Source organism: Cucurbita moschata, unplaced genomic scaffold (genome assembly GCF_002738365.1).
Source record: "Cucurbita moschata cultivar Rifu unplaced genomic scaffold, Cmos_1.0 Cmo_Scf00051, whole genome shotgun sequence".
Taxonomy (NCBI): domain Eukaryota; kingdom Viridiplantae; phylum Streptophyta; class Magnoliopsida; order Cucurbitales; family Cucurbitaceae; genus Cucurbita; species Cucurbita moschata.
This window is the reverse complement of record NW_019268567.1, coordinates 678,250-694,611: the sequence shown is the minus strand read 5'-3', so window position 1 is coordinate 694,611 and position 16,362 is coordinate 678,250. Positions and strand designations below refer to the sequence as shown.

At 36.6% G+C, this 16,362-nt stretch overlaps 2 protein-coding genes across 3 annotated transcripts in view; one reads left to right on the top strand and one right to left on the bottom strand.

Moving 5' to 3' along the window:
* Positions 1 to 294: 294 nt before the first annotated feature.
* Positions 295 to 7,249, bottom strand: LOC111436046 (GTPase Der). Its single transcript, XM_023073726.1, has 9 exons — positions 6,982 to 7,249; positions 6,519 to 6,780; positions 6,176 to 6,400; positions 5,744 to 6,003; positions 3,747 to 3,979; positions 3,459 to 3,584; positions 1,758 to 1,943; positions 1,172 to 1,309; positions 295 to 1,089 (listed from the first exon to the last, which is right to left on the bottom strand). The coding sequence occupies exons 1-9, from the start codon at positions 7,199 to 7,201 to the stop codon at positions 772 to 774; spliced, it is 1,968 nt and encodes a 655-aa protein (XP_022929494.1). The 5' UTR covers positions 7,202 to 7,249; the 3' UTR covers positions 295 to 771.
* A 1,768-nt stretch (positions 7,250 to 9,017) lies between these two features.
* Positions 9,018 to 16,362, top strand: part of LOC111436033 (PHD finger protein Alfin1-like) — an 8,816-nt gene continuing 1,471 nt past the window's right edge. Inside the window, exons 1-5 of one of the 2 annotated variants that reach the window (XM_023073699.1) lie at positions 9,018 to 9,365; positions 9,549 to 9,581; positions 13,623 to 13,851; positions 15,601 to 15,730; positions 15,837 to 16,341. In XM_023073699.1, the coding sequence (XP_022929467.1) occupies positions 9,269 to 9,365; positions 9,549 to 9,581; positions 13,623 to 13,851; positions 15,601 to 15,730; positions 15,837 to 16,115 (768 nt within the window). In that variant the 5' untranslated portion in view covers positions 9,018 to 9,268 and the 3' untranslated portion in view covers positions 16,116 to 16,341. Of the gene's footprint in view, positions 9,366 to 9,548; positions 9,582 to 13,622; positions 13,852 to 15,600; positions 15,731 to 15,833; positions 16,342 to 16,362 lie in introns of both variants that reach the window. The other variant, XM_023073698.1, reaches the window with a different exon arrangement.

Below are 16,362 nucleotides of genomic sequence, written 5' to 3'. Positions count from 1 at the left end.
CAGAAGATTAGCAGCAAACTAAAGATGATTCAGACACCACTTTCACCTCTGCAAAAGATTGAATGTAATCAGAAACAATGGCAACAAAGAATGAATTATCGCATCGCATGAAAATTGCTGAATATTAAGCAAAATCTACACAATAAATACATGATGATAATTGATACAGCTACGCATAAAATTCGAAAAATATACATGATATTACATACAACTATGCTACAATTTATTCGATCTCAAAAAATATCACTAAAATGGTTTACTTAATTAATTTTTACACATTAATTATCACATCAATTTACGTAAATGATATCGTGAACGATGTCATATATAGCATGTAACTTCGACCATCTTAATTTACAAAAATATCAAAAGAAATGCCTAAAAATGAAAACATTACTCCAAGCTTACAACCTCCATTGTTTTGTTCCCACAATCTTACTCTGAGAAGCCTGTAAATGGCAGCAGATCCAGACAAGCTGAAAGAAGACAGAACTAAAACTATCCTATGAAAATAATTTACCTATGCATACCATTTAATGAACTCCAAAGTCTATATAGATGAAGATCAAAACCCATCCCTCTTCCAATTCCCTCCAGATTGCCCGTCATTCCTTCAGCCTAAACAACTCCTGGAGTGTGAATCTGTTTCATGATTCACTACCATGCTGAAGATATTTCTGCTCGGGCCGTCAGTTCTTTTACATCGAGACTTCGCTTATCTGATCGGATTCCTTCGATCATTCTGCCAAAATATATGTCGCTGCTCGAGGCTTAAGCTGTCTGCTCTTTAACAACGGGACTTCTCTTATCGGATTTGATTCGTTCGGGAGTTCGGCTAACATGCTTGTTGCTCTTGCCACCCCCATCATCAGTTTTCTTTAGGACAGCACGCTGCATAATTCTTATGGGAATTCCACCCAAATCGAAATCTTCCTTCAACGATTTAGTTAAGAACCTAATGTCGGTATCTGATAGCCGTGTCTTCCCGCTGACAAAGGCGACAAATGTAGGCGGTCTGGCTTTCACCTGCGTGAAGTACTTGACCTTTGGTTGAGCAGATTGATCTTTCCAAGAATGTCTGCTCATGACCTGTGCAAGCTCAAGCTTTTTACATATTATGCTATAGGGGTATGCTGAGTTGAGGAAAAACAAAAGGGCGTTTTCTACTGACCTTCCGTAACCACCGGTTAAGACGTGCTGTGGACAACCTCAAACACCATTTTTCATATGTCTCAACAACTTGACGCATGACTGCTAGTCGACCCCTTCCTTCTAGGGCTGAAATGAATATAACTGGTATTCCTGTTACCTGGATGCAGACAAAATGCCACGTTAATGCTAACACGTACATGATCGATTTGAATTTAGATGGAAAGAACCACCACAGATATGCACTTGCTTACTAATAAATAGAGCAATGCAGGGTGTTCTAAAGAGGAATAACCGCAACACCTATGCCCATCCAATATCTACACAATTTTTTTAAGTTCTGAAGCTGTAAAATAATTATATCCAACATTAAGGCCTTGTTTACGTAGTGGGAATGGGAGAAGAGTAATAGGAATGAAAATTTTCATTTCCAATTTTGTTTACCGAATGAAAGAAATCGAATCGGAGTGTGGAGTTCACCCCAAACTTGAGGAAATATTCTCCCCAAAATGGAAGAATCTCATTTCATCAAAAAGGAATCTATTCAATCACATTTTCTTTACCAAAAAATACAGCTAAAATCACAAAAAAATGCTAAATTACCATACCTGAGGAATTACTGTTTGGACTTCTTCAGGGACGGCCTCCAGGATCTTCTCATATGAAGCAGAATTTTTTCTGCCCCTCATAAGATCCATTTTGTTGACAATTATTACTAAACCACGACCTTCCTCCACTGCTCGCCTTGCAATAACCACTTCAGCATGCTTCATACTTCTTCGTTCTCTTGCAATCTGAACATCACATAGATCAATATGTCACAGAAAAGTTGGATGGAGAACTTGATAAAATTTAGAGAAAGTTGGGTCATTGGAAAAGCCTTGCTCTTTCAAGAGGGGGTAGAATTACGTTGGCTAAATTAGTCCTTACGAGATACCTTTATGCTACTTTTCAATCTTTTCCTGCACCACCCAGGTCTTAACTCGCAGGAGAAGTTGGTTAGAGATTTCTTTAGGAAATTTTTTTGGAAAGGTAAGAAGGAGGATGGTGCTGTCAATCTATTCAGTTGGGAACTACTTCTCTTCCGACTGATATGGTAGGTCGGGTATTGGTAATCTTGCCACTAAAAATCGAGCTCTCTTAGCTAAATGAAGATGAAGATTTCTTATGGAAAAGGAAGCTTTATGGAGACGGGTGATTTCTTTTAAATACAAATGGAATGAGAATCAATGGTGGCCTTTCTATGAAAGGCTCTTGGTTGCTTAAAGGCCCATGGTCCCAAATCAAGAAAGCTATTCTTCTATCTAAAGAGTGGTATAAAATTAGAACGGGTCGTGGGGATAAACCCCATTTGTGGAGAAACGCCTAATTGATTGCCACTTTGGGTGGAGTTTCCTAGACTGTTCAGAACTATGAAAGCCAAGGACTCGATGGTTAGCCAATGCTGGTTTGATTCTCTTTATGTGTGGGATTTAAATTTCAGAAAAAATCTTACTGATACGGCGTTTGATGCATGGGCAGCTCTCTTGAACAAGCTTCATGATTTTAAATCGAATAACACGGATCTTATATGGAAACCATCGTGTCCTAAATAGGCCAAGGTTTTCAGATACTCTTCTTCAGCTTATTGAGGGCGCCCCCAATTTAAGGTTCAGGCGAAAATCCTATGGTCCAATGGTGTCTTTGCCCTCCTTTGGAGACTATGGTTTGAAAAAATTCTAGAATTGTTTGTGGTCAAGAACTAACGGGCATTGATCTGGTCACTCTTTTTGCTTCTACTTTGGTCCTCTACTTCAACTTTCTTTCTTTTTTTTTTCTTTTTCTTTTTTTTTGTAATTATAGTCTAACTCATATTTACACCAGTTAGGCTTCTCTTTTTGTAACCCATTTGTGTGTGGGGATATCTCATCTCCCCTCCTTTTGTAATTTCTCTCTTGTTAATGAAAGTTACGTCTCTTATAAAAAAAAAGTCATAGAAAAGGTTAAAAAAATGTCCTATCTTAAATCAAATGTTATACGAGTTTCCCATTAGTGTAGTCCACAATGAGTAATTTATCTTATTTTGCCAGAAAATGGAACGCAAAAAGAATAGACACGTTGCGGTAGGTTTTGCTTTGTTTAAAGAAGCTTGAAAATCCTAACATACTTTCAGTTTCTACCAACAATCTTCTAACTTTTCCACGGAAGGAAATTGGCACCAGGTTTAAACAAGTGGAGGGTCTAGGCCTGCTACCCATTACACTAAAAGGTTCGTGGATGGTCATGAAAAGTAATAAGAAAAAAAGAAAGAAATTGATTGTATCGCACACCTCTTCTGCATCAAGAACCAAAGCAACCACATGAGCTCTCATCAGATTCTTAGTAGATTGCATGACACTCAAGGATGATGGTCCTTTCTCTTCCTTAGTCCTATGCAACCAACCAGCAGTATCAACCTAATTATCATTACCAACCATTAACAATTAGTACTTCATAACACATAAGTAGTGCATTAAATAAAGTGTTATAACATAAAGGACTCCTTAGGAACACAGCTTTTATTCAGAATGCAAGGCATCACAAAAGGAGAAACAAGAAATAGTCAAGCATGTGCTTACCAAGTATATAGTTCTACCCTCAAACTCAAATTGAGCTCTAACAGAATCCCTTGTTAAACCAGCTTCAGGACCAACAAGAACACGGTCCGATTGTAACAATGTATTCAGCAAGGTTGACTTGCCAACATTAGGTCGTCCAACAATTGCTAACTGTAATTGCACCTTACTGTCCTGGGTGTCCTCATCCTCATTGGAGCCTGTGACCTGATGGAAGCGATCAAGACCACCATTATCTAGGAATTGTGAGAAAGCAAAGCTAGGTTAGATGTGGGGAATAAAGAGAGAATCACCGTATCATCTACAAATTAGATAAAAAAAAAAATGGACGACAGTGGAAATTCACAAATGCGCAACATCCAACTCCGTTATCTAGACAAAGGATAGCACGATTGTAGAATATCACATTGGACCTACACATTGTGATAACGATACCAGTATCTATAAAAAATTTAAAAAATATTGTGTGAGGAGGGGAGCAGACAAAAGCAAAAATGAGAAATTGTTGCACATTAAAAAAAAAATTAAAACTAGGATGAAAAAATAATGCAAACAACAAAAAAACCAAGAGTGGGCGCCAGTGACCAGAAGTAGCGTCTCGCGTCTCAACACATGGGATGCCGCTAATTGCTCTAAATTTATTCGCAGCATTAAAAAGAAACAACAATACGAAATTAGGGAGTTTTCAAGTGCCGCCAGAAGCTCTCTCCTGCTGATCATCCCATATCAACACGGACTTCCCTCCGACTCTCACTAACATTCTATTTACTAACTTTCAGGTTGTTTTGCTTTCAACTAGTTCTTGTATCTCTGCCAAAAGTCATCCCTTTAGCTTGTATCATGAAAGAATAATTGGTGATCATTGACTGTATGCCTTTTTAGCAGAGGCCAGTTAAATTTCGTCTTTTCAAAATTCCAAGGTTGGAGAGAGATATCTCAAAAAGGATTATATGATGAACCTTTTGTAGAATTGAATTGAGAAGGGTGGAGGATCTTATTCATTAATTGGTACTGTGTATCAAAGACCTCTAAGGATGTGAGTCTAGAGATTGATAACTTGGATCTGAAAATTGTTATCAGTTTATCTAATGGTCATCGTGGGCTTTGTGGTGCCAGGTTATGGTGTGTATGAGATTCACATTAACGGATGGGATTCCTAGTTATACCAAAAATTCATGAGGTAACCAAACACTAAAGACGAAGGGGCTCGGCAGTCAAAAACCGAAAACTGCCTATGACAACTAACAGAAGATTTAAGCTCCAACGGCTAATGACTACTAACTCAAGAATTAACGCAAGCACAGTTAACAAGTTAGCAAGCTAAAACAACAACGTAGATAATCTCAAGAAATTAAGAAAAAAAATTATTACAAAACCATACTTTCTATCAAAATGCATAGATCATTTGCACAAGCAGAAAAAGAAGCTCAAAAGTTTTATCCCATAATTAGTGAAACTAAAATGAATGGGGAAAAAAAGGCCACAAAATAATGCGTTTAAATAAATAAAAATCACAGTAAACTACGCCACAGTAAAATATTCCTGTGAGCGAGAGCAATCAAGTTTCTTGCTAATTTTGAAACAACTTACAGGATGGCCGAACTTGCAATAATGAATAATGGCCTCCTCTCTCTTTAACAGCTTCCACAAAATCAAGTATATTGAAAAAAGGGCAAGTTCTGGAAGGGCACTCAGAGTGTTGGATAGAAACACACTGATATTTTCTTCTTGTTTTTTGCAATCATAGGTCTCTATAGGCCGGCTAACACAAACTTGATCTAATTCCATTCGTTTAAACAACTACCAAACTCTACAATATTGGTGTCAAGAAACTTGGGACAGCTCAATTTCAAAACAGATGATTATTATCGTTTGAACCCAAAATCTCAAAAGGCATCTAGATAAGATATAAAATTAGCCTCTTTGATCAACCTTTGGTGGTTATTGGTAATGTGCCAAGATATTTCAAATGATAATTGATTGATAGGTACATTTCTTACCATTTATAACTTCGAGCATATACTTCTCAAGCACAGGTTTGATGGCTAAATACAGGTCATGCATGCCAAGTCCAGTTTCAGCTGATATGGGAACAGGATCTCCAAAGCCTAGCCTTTCAGCTTCAAAGCCAGCAGCCAAAAGTGTGCCACTGCAGTCGATAAGCGATTCAGATTTATTCATGGCTACTAAAATGTTAATATCAGGTACATGTCTGCGCAGCCACTTCCCAACCTCCAAATCAAAGGGATGAAGACCAGCTCTGCTCATAAAAATAGCATCATGACTACTTTAAACTTCAGAGCCACAGTACAGCAAAAGAAAATTGTCAATATGTATACTGAGTAAGACAGCAAGCATTTCTCTGTCTTACAATGGAAAGCAATATGCTACATTCATCTCAACCAAGTTCATGAAAAACATTCACCAATCACCTTGCGTCAATGAGGAAAATTGCTAACTGACACTTGAGAAGCACCTTTTCAGTCATTTTTGCTGTTCTTTCAAGAATAGAGCCAGAAGATACTGCTGTCTCCAAGCCAGACGAGTCCAATACTACAAAGCGCAAATCTCCAAGTTTGGCAACCCCTTCACGAATATCCCGAGTAACGTGATCATCAGGTGTGTTGTAAACTAGTGCCTCCCTCCTCCTAATAAACCTATGGATTAACAACATTCACGATACGAGTAAGATAATGCAAAAAATGAATCACTGATTTCACATTGCAAAACACTGAGAAGTCCAATAACAGAGTCACTAAGGCATGCAGAGATTACCGATTAAATAATGCAGACTTGCCAACATTGGGGCGCCCAACGAGCACAACAGTTGGAAGCATATTAATGGGAATTTTGGTGAAATCAAGTGAATTTTTGTGGACGGCTTGAACTATATTAGCAACAACATCACCATCCCTTGCCTTATCATTTAAAAATTTCTCAGAGTGCCCATTTTCTGATACTCCACAAAATCCCCTGGCGATATGAACAGCAGCCAAAGGAAGCAATAATCTTGTACTTGAGAAGCCACTATTCCAACCTAGATAGAATCATAGAACCCAAAAACAATGACCAACGACTTAATCCGTACATACAAAAGCTGAAAACAGATATGAATTGTCGTGGATAACCATGTACAATCCTCCAAAGTTCTCGTATGTGTGAAGTTCTTCAATCCATCATCATAAGAACTAAACCTAGACAACAAATCAACAGTTAAGTGGTAGAAGGACGAAGGTACCTGATTTGACGAATGAATGGTTGCATTTCTCACTGAGGGGCTTCGGAAGTGTAGAAAAATTTGAAGGCGTGTGCCCCCCGTTGCATAAAACCGAGCCACTGAGAAAATTAGGCAACAGACAACTAAAGCTTGTTGTTCTACTTCTTCCTACGATACCGGAAACGCCATTACCGATGACCCGCCGGCGTTGAGAGAGCAACGGAAACCATAAGCGAGACATAGATACGTCGCGGCGGCAATCACAGTCGCAGCAACCTGTGAAAATATTCTTAGAACAAGAACAACAAAGAAGTATAAGGGTAAAATGGACATTTGAAGTTTAATATAATTACACTCTTAATTTATATGTTAGGTTGGTTTAATTATAAAGGAAATCATTTTCTATTTAAAAATAATTTTTTTAAATAAAATTTTTAGTTTTTTTACAATATGAAATAGAAGAGGAAAACAAAAAAAAAAATTAAAACTAAAATTAAAATTATTAACGTTCGATCCCATTTACGAGAGGATGGAGAAGACGAGGAAGAACAATTTAGATTTTAGGGTTTAAGCGAAAAAAAAATTTGAAAATTCCCAGATCACGATTATCGGTGATTTTCGAGAAAATTTCATTTGATTTAAGTTTTTCGTTTTATTGTTCTTATTTTTGTACCAAGCGAGTTTGAAGAAGGTGATCCCAGTGTCGTGATGAGCATTATATAAAACGACAATGGACTCGTTATCGAGCTCTTATGTTGATGAACTAACAAGCGATACCAATGACATAAACGAAGAATCGTAAAGTGGTGTGAAGGTAAAACTAGGGTAGGTTTATAGTTTCGAACGTAGTTCTCAGCGTTTGAGCAAGGATTTCTCTCACATGCACTCGCAACTTGTTCAGGTACAAAGGGTTTAAGTAGGATATGATATGTTTGTGTCTACAACCAACTCTTTCGACACTAAAATAATCTCTCAATTTGTGTTAGATTTTGCCGGTGAGTATTAAGCTTTCTCTCTTTTATAGATTTACGGGGTTTATTCTTCTTCCTCTAGGGTTCGAGACTAACTCTCTCGTTTCTCCTCGAAATTACACATTTTATAGATCTTTAGGATGAAGTTGTTGTCAAAAACGTTACGGAAGACGCCATCGACTCTTGTAGTCAAATGAAGGAGGTAGGCAGGAAAACATCTCGAGCAATTGACGACGAATTCCTTGGAGTTTTACGTTCCATAAGGTCCTATGTTACGTTTTCACCAAATCCCCAATAAGACTTTACAAATCAAAGCGGTTTGTTATCAAAGAGATTCTCCCAGTTCCTTGTTTTTTTTGAAGATTGAATCCACGATCATCGTGCAAGACCTAGTAAACGAATCATTGGTCCTTCTCAAGGCTCTATTGGAGTTGTTAGATATCAAACATTTTTTTAATTGATTTTGAACGTAAATATTTGTTATTATCTTACAACACCACAAAATTATTTTAACAATTTTGTTTAATAAAAATAAATTAGTTAAGAATAATTAATTATCTAATACAAAATTAATTAATGTAATAAAATTGCTAAAAATAATTATATATTTTTTATTTGGCATAAATTCAATAAATTACTATTATTAATTATTTTATTATAATAAACTAATAATAATTTTTTAAATATATATTTAATTTATTTTGACCAAATAAATGAATTACTTATTTAATAATTTTATTTTAATCCCATTTAATTATCTAAAATTAAATAAGGTAATCAAAACCATGAGAGCTCAATATCATATTATCGTGGATAGTCGAGTTCATCTAACAATTTCCACACATTTATAAGAAATGTTTTTTTTTTAAAGAAATATGTTTATTTTTTATTAGGATATTAATTTTTTAAAATAAAAAGTACATTAAATTAATTCGAACGAAATTAAATGAAAACGAAGAATTTGACATAATGGGAAAGGGGCCGTCGCAATCAAAGTGAAAAGAAACTAATATTTAAATAAAATGGAACTAAAAAAAAAAAGAATATTTAAAATAATTATTTAAAATAATTTAATGTGGTGCGTAGTAAATTGAAAATAAACTGACATTTTCTCTCCCGTTCTTTCTCCCCTTGTTTTTCTGTCTTCAACTCATTGTTACTTACAAAAACCCAACAAACCCTAAAACTGTCCCTTCAATTTTTCTTCTTCATTTCTTCGATTACTAGTTTTATACCTCAATTTCAGCTCTTCCTTCCAAGAAATTTGCAGTTTCAGTATTGAAATTCCTACTGAAATCCCTAATCTTCTCAGTGGGCGGCTCATTTTGGAGAGGAAAATGGAGGGAATGCCGCTCCCAATACCCCGTACAGTGGAGGAGGTCTATGGCGACTTCAAAGGCAGGCGTGCTGGCTTGATTAAAGCCCTAACCACTGGTCTCTTCATCTTTTTTCTTCTTCCTTCCTTCTTCTGCTCATTTTTTATATGTGGAGTCGTTTTTACTATCTTGGTGTTGTTCGTCCTAGATGTAGGTTGACTGTGTAGTTGTTTCTGTACGAATTCTTGCACTTTAATCTTTCTCTTTGTTTTTTTTTTTTTTTTTTTGTGTGTTTTTGCAGATGTTGAGAAGTTTTACCAGCAGTGCGATCCTGGTGGGTTTTCTCTTTCCTCTATTGGTCTCGCTATACCTATTGTTTGTCTGAAATATTTGAACTTATTTCGTTTTTAGAAATTTATTGGTCGCTGTTTTTTAGTTCTTCCGTATGTTTGGGGTCTTGAATTCTGTTNGTTTCCATGGGTCTGAATTTTTTTTTTTTTTTTTTTTTTTTTTTTTTTTTTTTTTTTTCTGTTCACTTTGATGAAGAATCATAGGCGTGTCTCCATGAAACAAGTATTTCTGCTGAATTGAGTTTATATGTTTTTTATTTGTTGTTCGTTCGCTCGTTCTCCACATCGAACTCGATAATGTTTTTTTCCCTTTTTTGTCGCAAATCTATTCGGTTTGAGATTCACCTGTGCGTAGGATTTTCCCAATGATTGTTTTCACTTTACTTGAAAGTCTAAATTCAGTTTATCGAAGTATTTGGCGGCCTGGGGCTGTGCTAGAACTGGAGATATTTGTGCGTTTTTTTAACCCCTAGGGTAGATCTGGACATAACATTGTAAGTGGTTTGAGTCACTGGCTAAATTTGATACCCTAGTGGATATTCACTATCAAGCTGATGGGGTGGTGCGGTGCCGACACTTGGTCACAAATTTTGAATCTCATAAATAGGAGGTTGGAGAGGGAAAAATACTGCATATATGTCTATCTACTCAACTGGTTGTTTTTGATATTGTTATTACTTTAAGACTGTCTGTTTTTAACTTTTAATTATGTTCCCTTGGTTTCTGCGCTGTTATAAGCAACATTCTGGATGATGCCATTCACAATTTTAAAACCACGATTCCAGTGACTGAATTGGACCGAGTGCGCATTGGTTATTGTTCTATTGGAATGCTCTCTCTCTCTCTATCTTCCCGTTTCTTCACTTTCATGGATATTTCTTCTTCTTTTTTATTTTTATTTTTATATACTATAGTAAAGGAAACAAGCAGAAGAGAGCCCATCTGTGTGTTTACAAAACACCGTTCCAATGAGTAATAAATGAGATTAGGTCATTATTACGATAAGGGAGGTCAATTTACACCAAGAATAGATTAACAGTAGAAGTGGAAGTCTTAAAAACTGTGAAAATGTGAAAGTTACACTTCAGCCAAGGAGCCCATCCGAATCAAGTTGAGTCATGGGTTTCTTTTCTCCCTTCTTGAAAGGATGACCAAAGAGCATAGTAGAGAGAAGGGTCACCATGTCATTATGGAGAGCTGAAATCCAGCCAAAGGATTACAAAATGAAGTCCCGGAAAGATCTTGCAGCTCATGAGTTGAACAAGTGAAAATGAGGTTCTGAGGTTCTGGGGTGCCCTTGCACATAATACAACAATTCGGAGATAAGTTGATCCATGGAGATCTTCTCTGTAACCTATCATGGGTGTTTAAGCATGAATGACCCAATTCCTAAAGAACTAGACTTTTTTAGGAAACCTTCCATCCATAAGGCTTGATAAAATTTTTCTTGCACGACGATTCCAGCCGTTGCAAAATCTCTAGAGGAGGATTTGGTTGTGCAAAAAAAGCCTTTTTTTTTTTCCTGGATTCCAAGCAGCCAAGCCTCTAATAATTTTCAGCCAGTGAGCCTTAAGTGAATGAGGATATTGGAGAGCCTTGCCCATTCACCTATTTCAATTTTGTGAGACTTCTTATTGGTCAAAGGTTCCAACAGTGGAGTCTTATTTTTGAGCAAGATGGCAAATAAGGAGGGAAGATCATCTTTGAGGGTCGATTGCTCCAACCAAACATCAAACAATATCCAGCCCCTCTCCCAAATTTATGAGAGACGTGGTTGAAAACAACTTCTTTAAGCTTGTCAATTTATTCCATTGGCCCTTAACAGATGATAATGTTATATGACCCAGTTTCAGATCAAGGAGAGATGCCACACTTGGATGAGATAACTTTCCTCCATAGAGCTGACTTTTCAGATTAGTAATGCCAAATCCTCTTGGTCAAGAGGGATTTAATCTTTTGTCTAAGGACAATCCCTAATCCACCTTCTTCTATTGAAAGCTTCACTTTGCCCCATCCTAGGAGGTGATGACCGTGCTTATCTTTGCTTCTCTTCCAAAGAAAATTACATTACTTTATTCACTCGAAGTTGATACCTTGGAAGAGATGGGGAAAAGGGACAAGTAATTTATGGGGGGGTTCGAATTGGATAAGTGTATAATGGCCTTCCTTTGATGGGAATTACCACAATAAATCAACATTTTTTCCACCTTTTCAACAATGGGATCCCCAAAGGTTGTTGTGTTGGGATTACAATTGAGGGGAAAACCCAAATATGAAGCCGGTCAATCATCTACTTTACACCCAAAATTTGCAGCGAGGGAAGAGACCGCCTATGGCTCCATGTCGATACTCAAAATTCTGACTTAAGACAATTGATATTAAGGCTCAAGGCTTCCATAAATAGATTGAGGGGGACAAATAATTTGTAAAGATGGCTATCATTCGAGTAGAAAAACAAGATAGTGTTGTTCGGGAATTGAAGATGTGTTATTGATAAAGAATGGGGTCTTCTCCCACTGAAAAACCTTTACCCAGATCCTCATGTTCAGCCTTCAAAAGCATCCTACTTAACCAATCCATAATAAGAATGATGATGAAAGGTGTGAGGGGATTCTCTTGTGGAGGACTCAGAGCCCTTTTGTAGTTTTAATCTTTCCCACGGGTGGTATACGACCAGGGTTCATTGTTTTCTAGTATGCAGAGGGGAGCCCCTCTTCCCCTCACTCTCCTTTCCCTATTTAACGCTACTTCTGGGGTGGTAGAAAAGATTCTTGTACTTCAGTCTTTCCTGTTGACCTACAGTGAATACATTTTTTAATGATTTTTATCATTATATTTTTAGTTTTGTTAAATCTGGAGAAGTATTTCCACGCATAGGTATTTATGTTACCGTGAATTTTTCTTTACTGGAAAGATCATACTAAAAACCATAATTCAGATGTTTCTAAGGCGTTTAGATTCTTATATGTAGTCTATCTATTAATTAACACTAGGTTGTGGATATCCCACTGTAAAAGTGTAATAAATAGATTTGGTATTTGAATGAATGTGATGTGAGAACTCTCTTTTATTGTATTTGGATGAAAACTAAGTAAATCTTTTTTAAAACATTGCTCACGTTTAAATTCTTTCTGACCATTTAAGCCAACCCGCCTGCTTTGTGTAAATTATTAATTCTCTCTCTGCTTTGCGAACAAAATTCAATGATATTGATTTGTGTATCTAGAGAATTGGAGGTATTCATTTAAGGTGATGTCTTTCCACCTTAACCTGGAGTGTGGTGGGGGGCAATCCATCGCTTAGATTCTACCTTCTTTCTTTGTCTTACTGAATACAAAATTGTTTATCTCGATATGAAGAATCGATCATATATGGGGGGATGGTCGGTTTACTTCTTAATTCTTAGTCACTTACGTTAGACTTGCAAATAATTCTTCAAGTAATTTCTTCGTGTGTTGCTAATATTTATCTCCTGAGATAATGAGTTCTTTCCATGAGGGGGAAAACTGCATCGACCTTAACTTGATTTGTAATGTAAAGCTGTATTGTTTATGACAGCTATTATTATGATGATAACGTTTTCCAATCAAGATTTTAAAACTTTAAATCCTGGTATAATCAACTTCTAGATTTTCTCTCCGATTCTCCTACTGAATGAATGAGATGATTTCACTCTATATGATTTGGACGGGCAGTTGTAAATGGTCTTTCAATATTTGTTTGACACCCTCAGCTCTAAATATGGACGTGGTCTTTGAGTCCTTGATTGGCATCTTGAGGAGGAACTGAACTAGGAACCTTGATGGTTGGCCATGTTGTCTCGATTACATTTATAGAGACTGAACTAGTTGTAATGTATATCATAATACCCTTTTTTATTTTATTCTATTGTTATTGGTACTTTCTAGCTGATAGTGTCTGCTAAACTAATACAATGTTCTTGAGTTGAATTTGACATGTAATGAGGGTTAGTTAAAGATAGTATTTCTTACGGTTTTCTGAGACAATTCTTGTCATACTTATAGAGAAGGAGAACCTATGTCTCTATGGACTTCCTAATGAAACGTGGGAAGTTAACTTGCCTGTGGAGGAGGTGCCTCCTGAGCTCCCGGAACCAGCTTTAGGTATAAATTTTGCAAGGGATGGGATGCAGGAGAAAGACTGGTTATCACTGGTTGCTGTTCACAGTGACTCATGGTTGCTTGCTGTTGCATTCTATTTTGGTGCTCGTTTTGGGTTTGGGAAGAATGAAAGGTATGTAACTGTACTTTATGACTATAATAAATTCCTTATAAGACATTTTCAGCTTTAATACTACCGTTTCTTAAATTTTTTATGATTCGGTCCTATGCATCATCATCGCTGTATAATTGGGAAATAAATGTATTAAGAACTGCTTCACCATATGCCTCTTCCTCTTTTCCATATAGTGATAATAATTTGACACATAATTGTGAATGGAGCCAGGGAATGCGGTTTACTAGTTGTTCTAGCATGTTCTGTTTGAAAATATTTAGAAAAAAACAATGTAATTGAGGCGCTTGAATGACACTGTCTATGCACGAGGCTTGAATAATTTTGTGTGCTAAGTTACTCTTCCTTTATTTATTTTTTTACTTTAGGATGTATCTTCGTGTCCTGGGGGAATTTTTTAACATCGAGTTGACTTTAGTCCTCTTGTCTCATCTTTCATTATTATTTTCTTCAGAAAAACTTATATCTACTTGCCATGATGTCATTTTAATGAATTATTTGGCGTGTTGTTTTTCATGTGCATTCAAATGCTTTAATCTCTGGTTTGTTTCATGTCATCAATGACATCTTCCATGGAACACCTTGTAGTCTCTGCTTTCCCATTTCATTTTGTCACTTACTATAACTCGCAAATCCATACGTGAATTACACGTGACAAACTATTATTTATAAGGGTGTTCTAGTGCGTTGTAGATTCTTATATAAGACTTGTATCTCCTACGAAAATAGCTTAAACTAAACTCAATTCTAGCTTGAGAATTGTAGAATGTATCTTTTCAAAAATGTATTTCTTTTTTGTTTTCTCATAAAAAAATATGTAAACACTTTAACATACTGTCTTTGTCATGCTCGTATCATATATTTTTCAGAAGTAACTTGTCAGGCCCATGTTTCTTTGGGAAAAGACATAGTTTTATTTCACTTTCTTTATTTGGCTAATTTTTATTAACTCTCTTCAATAGATTCTTATTAAGTCAAATCTAAGCTATACTTTGGTGAGAATGCACTTCCTTTTTTCGTCTTTCCTTTATTTATTTCTACGAAGATCTGAATGGTGCTACAAGGAAATGGGATTACACGATAAGGTCTGGCTTCCTTTTGTACTGTGCATCACTCATTTTAGACTACGATTGTTGACAAAGAGGAGAACTTTTGTAATTTCTTAAGGAACCTGTAGGGGTGAACCTTTTTATGGAGTCATACAGTCAAAAGGATTTTTACCTCTTGTTCAGGCTAATATTTGAGGTGAGCAGCTGAGTGAAAGAAAGCCCTATGGATAATTTGACCTGTCTTTTGCCTTCTTTGCTTGAACCTGTTAGTTGGTTCTCAAATTAATGTAGCTTTTGTTCTTGAATTTATTTTTGCATGCCTTACTCCTTGTGAACTTGTAGGCACATTAATCTCCATGTTTTACGGATATCAGGAAATTAGCAGGATTCTTGTGGTGTTTTTAAGCATGTTATGATTTTAATCTTACTTTTGCGTTTTGCCATGTCTTGTTCATTTGAATTACACCTTGATCTACTAAAGTCATGCTTATGTGGCATATTAAGCCATTTTATTTTAGTTGCATTTGTGTATTTTTCAGCACATGACGATATTTAAATATGGTAAATATCCAGCAATTCCTCCATCGTTAAAGGAGGAAAATATAGTCATCAATTCTTAAGATGACTTCATTTATGCCAATAATATATTTTGGCCATGGTCTGAGACAAACATGACTCAGTTTGAGATTGGACATTTCAGGAAGAGGCTATTCCAGTTGATCAACGATCTCCCAAGTGTATTTGAAGTTGTGAGTGGAAATGGTAAGCAGTCAAAAGAACAGTCTGCCACTCATAACAATGGCAGCAAAAGCAAGTCGAGTGGGAAGACGGTAAGTAATTTCCAAAGTTCATGATCAATTCAGCAATGTTCTTCATTGTTTTGCCGCAACCTCATACCGTACATGAATCCTGCTATTCTTTGCCGTCTTACAGCAGTCTCGGCAATTGGAGTCTCATAGCAAGGGAGTGAAGATGTCTCCACCACCAAAAGAAGACGAAGATAGCGGGGAAGATGAGGAGGAAGAAGAAGACGATGAACAGGGTGCAACATGTGGGGCTTGTGGGGACAACTACGGCAACGACGAATTCTGGATTTGTTGCGATGTGTGCGAAAGATGGTTCCATGGAAAATGCGTGAAGATTACTCCCGCAAAGGCGGAGCATATCAAGCAGTACAAGTGTCCAAGTTGCAGTAACAAGAGGGCAAGGGTTTGAATTTAGGATCTTAAAGTTGGAGATAATTGCAAGGAACGAAAAAAGAAGACGAAGAAGAAGAAAGCAAGCAGGCAGCACGACTCCAGAACTTGTTATTACGATTATAAAGCTAAGTATGGTTGTTAAAATCAGTTGACAAAATTTGGTGAATTGGGATGAAATTTCAAGTTTTCCTACTCGTGTTATTCTTCTGTCCAATTCTAGAATTAGCGGTTTCTGTATGAATCCCCCCCCCCCCCCCCCCCCC

Bases quoted from the DNA above. Each gene is read 5' to 3' on its own strand.
- LOC111436046 (XM_023073726.1), bottom strand. From the start codon at position 7,201: ATGTCTCGCTTATGGTTTCCGTTGCTCTCTCAACGCCGGCGGGTCATC. The intron at 3,980-5,743 runs GTAAGAAATGTA...CACAATTCCTAG, and splicing joins TATGCTCGAAGTTATAAATG to ATAATGGTGGTCTTGATCGC. The intron at 1,310-1,757 runs GTATGGTAATTT...GTCTGCATCCAG, and splicing joins TCCAAACAGTAATTCCTCAG to GTAACAGGAATACCAGTTAT.